Raw genomic sequence first — 10,003 nt, forward strand, 5'->3', positions numbered from 1 at the left:
GGACAGCCCTTACTTGCCTCCAGGTAACTCAGGTCTTGTGCTGCTGCTCTTGCAGATGTGGTTTTGCCATGCCCACTGAAAAGATGTTGAATCTCCTGACTGAGACCTTGATTTCTGCCTGATTTTCCAGAGCTTTCCTCTGACCCTTCCCTCCAGCTCACTATGTATCTACTTGTACTTTGTAGCTAAATAAAATTAAGCAATGCTTTGGAGCTTATTAAATGGACGTGACAAAGACCTGACTGTAATTCACAGGAGTTATTTAATCCAAATCATACCACAGACATTATTTACATAGAAGCAAATCATCTGGTAATTAAATACAAGGGGTGAATCAGATGCTGATTTCAAAGAAGAGGGATTGAAACACAGCATGTGGAAAATATTAAAACTGTAAAGACTCAACTGTCAATAGTCTCATGAGGACAAAGACCACCATTCGGACAGCATTTGAAGTTAATGAAAATAAAAATTAGTATTTTACACATTAAAGGGTATCACATTTTTCCTGACAAGTACTACCTGAGGTTTGGGAGCCTGCACAGAGACATTACTGTGATAAACATAAATACAGAAAGTTGTTTTTACAGGCCTTTTATGAATTTAACAATTCTGTCCAATCCTCTTTTCCCAGCTGGAAATGACAAACTACAATGATCAAAGAAGCTTATGATTCCATGGAATCCGTCCTCCAGGTGGTACCAGGTCACTTGCACACCATTGTCCTCCAGTCTCTTCTTGTAGAGCAAGCCGTCGTCCCTCAGCACATCGTACTCACAAGTCAAGATGAAAGACTCAGGCAGCTGGTGAACAACAGCATCTTCAGCTAACAGCGGACACAGGTTGGGCTCACAGATTCTTTTCACTGTCTCATAAACTTCAGCTATGAAATCTGTAGGCCTAAGTGGCTTCACACCACGGACCTTAAATTTCTCAGGGATGTTATCTGCGCTCACCCACTTCCTGTACTTCAGCCTCAACTCTGGAGGAATATGAGAGCCCTCCAAGACCTCTTGCATATGCAATGCATGCCCATTTAGGTACTGCAAAGCAAAGAAAGCGGCACGTTCTCGAAATAAGAGAGGGACTCCTCTATTTTGCTGATAAGATGGTAAATTGAAGTCCAGTGCCTGAAGGCCTGGGTAGATCAAGATCTGAGCACGTAGTTTGGGGAGGTCTGATCTACCTGCAAGGGTCTGGCTAACAGCAGCTGCTAGATTGCCCCCAGCGCTGTCCCCGCAGACAATTATACGGGCAGGGTCCACGCCATAATGCTCTACATTCTTCATAAAGTGTATGGTGGCGTTAAGACAGTCTTCATACGCTGCAGGGTATTTGTGTTCAGGAGCTAAACGATACCTAGTATGTAAAAGGAGACAATAGAAGAGAAGGAAACATCATAACTGTAAATACAAATCTGCAACAGCACCTTGGCTTTCCCTGTGTTGTTTGCAGTATTTTTCCTTCAGCAAAAAAGGTGTCATTTTCTGCTAAACAGTTATTTCATAGAATCATAGAATTGTTTGGGTTGGAAGAGACCTTAAAGATCATCCAGTCCAACCCCCCTGCCATGGGCAAGGACACCTGACATTAAACCAGGTTGCTCAATGTTCTGTGCAACCTGGCCTTGAACGCTTCCAGCGAGGGGGCATCCACAACTTCCCTGGGCAACCTGTTCTAGTGTCTCACCACCCTCACAGTAAATAATTTCTTCCTAGTATCTAAATCTGCCCTCTTCCAGTTTAAAACCATTCGCCCTTGTTCTATTGCTACCTGCCCTTGTAAAAAGTTCCTCCCCAGCTTTCCTATAGGACCCCTTCAGGAACTGGAAGGTCGCTGTAAGGTCCCCCCCAGAGCATTCTCTTCTCTAGGCTGAGCAGCCCCAACTCTCACAGCTGGTCCTCATAGGGAAGGTGCTGCAGCCCTCTGATCAGCTTCATGGCCCTCCTCTGGACCTGCTTCAACAGCTCCATGTCCTTCTTATATTGGGGGCCACAGACTTTTTTCCCAGTGACTTATCACATATAAATGGTAGCCAGTAGGATGGAGTTGCAAGGACATAGCGGAGATGGGATCTTCTGGGAACAGCACTGATCATAACTTCAGTGATTTTTAGTTCATTTTAGACTTCTGGTGTAGACTACATCTGACTTGTGGATGAGGTAATTTCATTATTCTGTATCTCACTTAGGACATTTCCCCTTGAGTATTATTTTTATTTTTCTTCATTTATTTAAATAACTGGGACAGAGTTATATTTTTTATATTATTAGTATTAAAATATATTAGCATTTGATTCTGTTAGAAAGCTCCTTGAAGTCTAGAGGGCAATGACTTAAACAGATCACTCAATCACCACCTTCCAAGTTTGTCAGGCAGTTCCCAACACATGAGAAAACTCTTCTGGAAAGCATTCCTTCTTTTTGTGTGGTGGGGAGATACATGAACCTTACTTTGGGGTCTGATGGGACTCTCCCTGCATTTGCAGTTTGAGGGGGAAGAAACTCAAATAGTCCCTTTGAAATTCTGTCTGACCATCCTGGGGAAACAGTTTACTGAGGAGGAGCGTTCCCACAAGCTGAGAAGTGAAAAGAAGCAAAAAGACTTCCATAGGGTAGTGCTGACATAACTCACCCAACAGACACAACCACCAGCTCGCTTTTTCTGGCAATGTAACGGCAGATGTTTTCGTGGGAATCTGCAGAAATTTGGGTGTTGTCAGCTGCCCGCTCCGTTTCCAGGTGCAATGGCCAAGGCAGGTGGAAGCCGCCTTCTCCCGCCCTGGCCGTGCCCCTCCCGACCCCCAAGCGCCGTCTCCCCTCCCCTTGTCCCTCTTCCCCTCAGCTCTGCGCGTCCCCTCAGGGCAGCGGCAGCGGTTCCCCAGCAGCGCTGAGCTGGCCGAAAATGACAGGAAAGCTCAGCCAGATTTCAGACTTTCTGCCAAGTCTCAGGACAGAATTCACCCCCCCGCCTGCAGAAGGTGACAGCTGCGCTGCCGGGGGGGAAGCGACCCGGGCCGCCCTACCGATGCTGCCGTACAGCCAGCCGCCGCCGTGGAAGAAGATGGCGCCCGCCCGCAGGCCGGCAGATGGCGTGCGGGGTCGGTAGACCCGCACCGGCACCCGGCCGAACCGCGCGTCCGCCAGCGAGAGCTGCGGGTCTGGTCCCAGCTTCCTCCCGGCGCGCACGTAGCGGGTGAAGGCGATCTGGCTGCACACCCCGATCTTTTCCAAAATCTTCCCCTGTTGGGAGAGAAAGAGCCCGGCTGAGCGGAGGGCGGCCTCCCCGGGGGCAGCCACCAGGCTCGGGGCCGGCTGCCACACAGCACGCCAGGCAGGGTGCCGTGAGGGAGACCCTGCGCCTGCCTTCCCCCGGCTTCTGCGAGGCCTTAGGGGGCACTCAGGCTTCGTGTTGCGGGGTTCCGCCTGCTCCAGAGCCGCTCGCCTCTACCCTCGCCTGTAGCGGACGCTCCGAGTTGGTCCTCACCAGAACGCAGGCACAGGAGAAGATGGAGCCATGGCGGTCCCCTGAGAGGCTGCGCACCTGGGGGAGCGGGGTTGCTTTGGCACCGTGCGCCTGAGCAGGTAGGCCCCATGCGTCCAACTCACACTCTCTCAGGCAAAATGTTTTAGGGAAGAAAAAACAAGAGTTTCCATCTTGGTGTCACCAAGTCCTACTGTTTCATACCACCCTCCCGCCAACCCAAGCATCATTCCTCTAAGGTTTTCTGTGGGTCTGGTTTTATCTGCTTAAGAAGCACCTAGGCCTCCAGCAGTGTTACTGGAAGGCCCCAAGAATGGCCTAAAAGCATCATATGTGCTTAGCTAAAATGGAAATCAAAGCAATCTCACTTCTTATAAATAATTAATTTTAATTTAATTAGAGAAGCTCAGTTGATAACGCTTGGACTCTAGTGGTTGGCTTCATAACTGCGTAATAAGAAAATCTGACTGAAACTGTCTGAGGTCTAACAGAAATTATTTTCCAAAAACTGTCTCCTAAAGTCGGACCAAAAAAAAGGGAAACTTTCATTTAGGTCTTGATATAGCCAGCAAGATTTTTGTATTTACACAGATAACCTTAAAAAAAATAACACCTAAACCACATTTCTGGCAGAAATCATGGCAGAGTAACTCACCGTAGCATCTGTACTAATCATAGAAGCAAGGACAATTCGAAGCTTTCCAGGATGATTCACTCCAGGAGGGATACTGAAATTGGAGTACTCGCGTTGAATTGTTTCCATAATTGCTAGTATGAATGCAGCAGTAAAAATCACCAGCAGTATCGCTGGCAGTATATAAAAAAATACCATTTCACTTAACCAAAGGTGAGGTGTCTTTATGCCTATCTTTGATTTAGCTTTCTCAAATAACAATAAACCATAGAGCAGTCCAAGTCACAACAGATCTCTCAGATGCCACACACTTTAAAGTCCTTGGGAATGTTGTGCAAGGTGCGAGCACACATCCTATTGGAGAAGAGTCAGAGTAGGATGTGTTTACATCTGATTCCATCTACACCACACTGCTTCCTGCATTGTGGACATTGTTTAGAAGTTTGGAATATGGAATATATAGTTTTAACAAGGACATTTAGAAAAGGAAACAGGAAATAACGTGAAGATTAAATAACAGGAAAAGTAAAAAAGCTAACTAACGTGTGCCCTACAAAAGTAAGTGCATCAATCTTGTTTTGTTGTTAGAGTCTTTAATTACAGGAATAAGTTTTTCAGCGTATTTATACATTTGATAAACACAGACAAACACTTAGAGCATTTCCTCCATTGTAATTTAACCAAAGCTGTTAATAAAATATCTCTGCTGGGAACAGTTGTAGATTTGACTTAATTTTTTCTGAGTCTAAAATACCAGTTACCTGGCCCATAAAAAATTTCTGCATGTCAGTGACAAAGAATCTTAGACTCAGATACGATGAGTAGCACGTAGCACAGGCACTCCATTATAGCCTTGTAATATCAGTGTCTTTCTCCTTTGCCAAAACATACTTATGCTTCTGGGAAGAATGAAACCATAGACCATGGTTGAATAAAATGGGTCAGACCAGATGTTCATTTAAAACTGTACTGCATTTTTAATGTTTACTGAGAAAGTAGCAAGTGTCTAGTCCAAGTAGATCATTAAAAGAGGCAGACTGCACATGGAATACTTCACACAGCACTAGAAGAAACTTTCATAGCATTCTTGAAATACCTTTTTCAGTGGTCACATTGGCATAAATGCTCATTAACAAATTGTCCGATATAAACCTCTTATATAGAATTTAGAAGCATAAAAAACCACAAAAAATGGATTTTCTTACAGAAGGAAAGAAAATTGTTTCTATAAGCCTTTTAGAAAGTTCACGATATTGTCAAGACCCCTTTTTCCAGATGAAAATGACAACCATTCACTATTAAATAAATGTATTATTCCGTGGAATCCGTCCTCCAGGTGGTACCAGGTCACTCGCACGCCGTTGTCCTCCAGTCTCTTCTTGTAGAGCAAGCCGTCGTCCCTCAGCACATCGTACTCACAAGTCAAGATGAAAGACTCAGGCAGCTGGTGAACAACAGCATCTTCAGCTAACAGCGGACACAGGTTGGGCTCACAGAATCTTTTCACTGTCTCAAAAACTTCTGTTGTACAATCAAGTAGCACATGTGGTTTGTAGCCTCTGACCTTAAATTTCTCAGGGATGTTATCTGGACTTACCCACTTCCTGTAATTCAACTTAATATCTATAGGAATATGGGAACCCTCCAAGACCTCTTCCAGATTTGACGCGTGTCCATTTAGGTACTGTAGCAAGTAGAAAGCGGCACGTTCTCGAAATAAGAGAGGGACTGCTCGGTTTTGCTGATAGGATGGTAAATTGAAGTCCAGTGCCTGAAGGCCTGGGTAGATCAAGATCTGAGCATGTAGTCTGGGGAGGTCTGATCTACCTGCAAGGGTCTGGCTAACAGCAGCTGCTAGATTGCCCCCAGCACTGTCCCCGCAGACAATTATACGGGCAGGGTCCACGCCATAATGCTCTACATTCTTCATAAAGTGTATGGTGGCGTTAAGACAGTCTTCATACGCTGCGGGGTATTTGTGTTCAGGAGCTAAACGATACCTAGTATGTAAAAGGAGACAACAAAAGTACAAGAAAGAAATACTAGTTTTAAATGTATTACTGAAAATACTGGTTCCTGCAACCAGCAGCACCCTGATTATTTCGGAATTTTCCCTTTCTCCACCGGATGATCGTATAGATAAAATATACATAAACTCTGGCTAGTTGGACCAGGTGGTGCAGAGTAACTTGTTAGGATATCATCTCTTTAGGGCGTTTCTCAGATCTTTAACAACACAGGAGTACTAAGCTGCCAGCTATGTCTAGCTTTTAATGCCAATCATTAGTAATTTTATGCATTAGCTTTCCATGGATCAGATATAAATTACAATACTTTTGTTTTATGTCTTTGTTACAGTGCAACCATATCCTCATAATCCAAATTGTTATGTCAGTATATTGATTGTGATGTTTGCTTGTCATTCACATAGTGCTTCTGTAAGCATCTAGCAGAGTTTCCTTGAATAAGGATTAAGTAGAATATATGACTTACTATTTGTTTACTGTCAGTTTTTGGTTACAAATTTGAAAACATTGATTCAGAACTTCATTTTTCCAGCTAGATATCCCAAAGCATTATTTGTGATTTAGTCAGACAGTGAAGATTTAGCTTGATTCAGTCTCCAGTGGCTCCAAGCAAGAGCAACGTGAATGTGTAAATCACATGCTTAACAAGTCCCACAGAAACATTTCTCTGAGAATGGTTGTTGTTATGATCAGGGAATCTATAAGCTGTTACTTATACTGTAGGAAATAATCTCTAAAAAGCAGCATGAGGAAAGACTCACCCAACAGATACAACCACTGATTCGCTTTCTCTGGCAATAGAGCGGCATAGCTTTTCGTAAGCCTCTGAAAGAAACATATTGGGTGGGGTTGGGGTTTGGTTTGAGTTTGTTGGTTTGTTTGTTTGTTGCCAGAGTACTAATGTTGTCTATTGCAAAGTCAAAGAATTTCAAGAAGAAAATACTCTATTTTTCTCTGCCCCTTTGTACATAGCTCCTTAGATCTTTTTTACCCTCTCACCTTCCATTTCAGTATTTGCATGCTGTATTTTTCCCCTTCATATCGCATTGTCCATGTCTTTAAGAAAAATCACATCATGCACAGCAGATGCTTTCTTCTGACAGCAAGACTTAGGAAAGTGCATCTGTGGTTATACTCGAGCTTCATAACTGCTACAGATCAAGCAACATTCAACTTTAGCATTTATGAAGTAGATACTTATTTAACTAAATTATATTTATTTTCTGTTCAGTATCTTACCAAGACTTCCAAATACCCATCCTCCTCCATGGAAAAACATAACTCCTCTCCTTTGGGTGGCAGATGGAACCTTAGGCTGATAAATCCTTACAGGCACTTTCTCAAAGCACAGATCCTTGATGAAGAGCTTCGGGTCCGCTCCAAGAGTCTTTCTGCCTTGCATGTAGCGGACAAAGCTAACCTGACTGCAAATGCCAATGTTTTCCAAAATCTTTCCCTGTTAAAAGGCAAAGAGAATAGGGAGTTTACTCAAGAGATTCTGTGTTTTCTAAGGTAAAGGAACTGTATGGGCAGTATCCTCATGATGTCTAAGTTGTATATTTTAGGGGAATCATAAAGTGTTTAAGTAGTTGTACAGGTATGGTGCAACTGACCAAATAACAGTAGCATCATGAGAGTTCACATGAACAGCAGTGTTCCCTGAAGAACATAGTCCCAAAACAATGCAGCATTAACACAGACTGGTGAAATACATCCCTTTGCTTTCTCAGTAGGTCCTTTACCTAACATTGAAAAGGAGTTTAGTTTTCACTGGTTATTCTGTAGTTGCCCCTGAGAAGATGTAAAAACATCTTAGTAGGCCTAAACTTCTGTTCTTTCTGTATGCCATTGTGATATTCATGCCAGGCACCAAAAGGTGAAAAAAGTACAAATGAGAGCTACCGGTCCAACATAACTTTGCAAAAATTAAAAGAAGGTATAACGTCTGTTTTCAAATACATTATTTAGTCATGGATCAAGCTCTTAGTATTCACTATTTTGCTATGAATATTTCTCATAGGACTACCACATTTTTATGGACTGTCAATACAGTGTTACAACTCTCAATGTATTTACCAAGGAAAGACCTTTTCTTCGGCGACTCCAGCTGTTTATAGTGTTCTCCATGCCTGATTTTGTGGCTGAAGAACCGAATACTTTTTGCAACATACTGATTTTAATTTGTTATAGAAACTAGTCTTAGTGTCTCTGAGTGTATACAAACATGATAAAATTATTTATTATTTTGTATTTGCTGTTTTACAAGCAGAAATGGAACAACTTCAAATAATGTTCTCACCTTTACACTGTGGTTTCTTTCATCCTGTGTTGTTTACACTGCGGCATACAATTTTGCTTATGGTACTAATGGGCAGTGTATAGATGATAAAGAGAGAACTGGCTTTTCCAGCTGCTGAGGTGAAGTAATCCCTTTCTAATTACAACTTCTGTGCAGCCGAAGCATGAGACTATATATCTAGAATTCTTTATGGTGGTCCACTATAATCTAGAGTATTTCTGACAGATAATTCTTGTTTCCATTTTAAATAGTTTGTCCCTCTTGGAGGTGTTTAATTTATTAAATATATGTATATATGAATATATTATACATACTATGATCTATTAAAGATGTTTAAATATACGTACAATATATATAAAGCTCACTTGAAGAAGTTGGTTTGGCCAGAACCCCTCATTCCCATCAGACAAGCCTGCTCAGTTGCTGCAGGAGTTATGTGTTCAAGGGAGATGAACAGCTCATCTTGAGCAGCATCACCGAATTTTGTCTGTGTGACAAAAACTTCCCCTTCCCAAAACCATTTATGAAATGTTCAGTTTCTAATTTTATCTTCAAAATAAATACATAACTCCTCATCCCCAAGTCCATAAAAAGCTTGAAAGCATGGCCCAAAGACATCTGATAATTTCTGAACCTAGAATGGAAATATAAAGGATCCAACATGTATAAGCATTCTTAATCAAATATTGCTAGGTTAGCGCAATTCATTGTAGAAGCACAGTCAGACTTTCAAATGCTTGTGTTAGGCAGCATTTACATACTGCCTAATGGAAGAGCTAGACAGGACTGTAATAATGCAATGTAATGTAAGAAATCAGATAAAGGTTTCCCTAGCAAAACAGCTTCTATACCACATGCAGCATGATAGCAATGCCCTGCTCTTCTTTCTGAAAATTAATTCTGAGCAGAGTCCTAGCATTGCATTAAGTTTAAAATCTACAGGTTCACCATTCTTCCCCCAGAAATCACACCAGGTTAACTTACCACCACAGCTCTGCATATTAAAATTACATGAACGATTCGGAGCTTTACAGGCTGATTCACTCCAGGAGGAATTTCTGAGTTTGAGAGAACAAAATTAATTGCCCCCATGACCAACAATATAAATCCAGCAACAAAAACTGCCAAGAATAACACCAGCAGTGTGCAAACAACTGCCATTTTGCTGAGCAGCAAAGTGATCTGAAATGTCTTTGATTTGACTTTCCCAGATATCTTTGTCTTGTTACTTCCTGATTCTTTGTTTGTCATGTGGTTCCTCTAGCAAAAACCTTTCTCCTCCCTCTTACAAATACATTAGTAAGTCTCTTTCCGTCTCCCACTTTCTTTCCCCCCTATCCCTTTATTTCACAAAAGATAAGTTGGTCAAAGTCCTGAATTCTTTAGAAGATAAGACTATGCTATGCCAGCATAATTTCAGAATTTTTGAATAAAATAAAAAAAACACCCAGTCCTTAGCTGGAAGAAGAGTGTTATAAATAAACTGCATTAATATTAAATTAATTAAAAGTGGAAAATGGACATGGGGTGTTTGTGTACTTTGAGTTTGTGACACTGTAA

At 42.1% G+C, this 10,003-nt stretch overlaps 2 protein-coding genes across 2 annotated transcripts; both read right to left on the minus strand.

Annotated features, from left to right (window-relative positions):
* Positions 1–584: 584 nt before the first annotated feature.
* On the minus strand, positions 585–4,246 carry LOC104534339 (arylacetamide deacetylase-like 4). Its single transcript, XM_010187793.1, has 4 exons — positions 4,139–4,246; positions 3,026–3,242; positions 2,635–2,698; positions 585–1,359 (listed from the first exon to the last, which is right to left on the minus strand). The coding sequence occupies exons 1-4, from the start codon at positions 4,244–4,246 to the stop codon at positions 585–587; spliced, it is 1,164 nt and encodes a 387-aa protein (XP_010186095.1).
* Positions 4,247–5,342: 1,096 nt separating this feature from the next.
* LOC104535365 (arylacetamide deacetylase-like 4) lies at positions 5,343–9,604 on the minus strand. The gene is made up of 4 exons (XM_010187794.1): positions 9,428–9,604; positions 7,384–7,600; positions 6,906–6,969; positions 5,343–6,117 (listed from the first exon to the last, which is right to left on the minus strand). Exons 1-4 carry the CDS (start codon positions 9,602–9,604, stop codon positions 5,343–5,345), a joined length of 1,233 nt encoding a protein of 410 aa, XP_010186096.1.
* Positions 9,605–10,003: the final 399 nt, after the last annotated feature.

This window comes from Mesitornis unicolor, unplaced genomic scaffold (genome assembly GCF_000695765.1).
Source record: "Mesitornis unicolor isolate BGI_N332 unplaced genomic scaffold, ASM69576v1 scaffold13987, whole genome shotgun sequence".
In the NCBI taxonomy this organism is placed as follows: Eukaryota; Metazoa; Chordata; class Aves; order Mesitornithiformes; family Mesitornithidae; genus Mesitornis; species Mesitornis unicolor.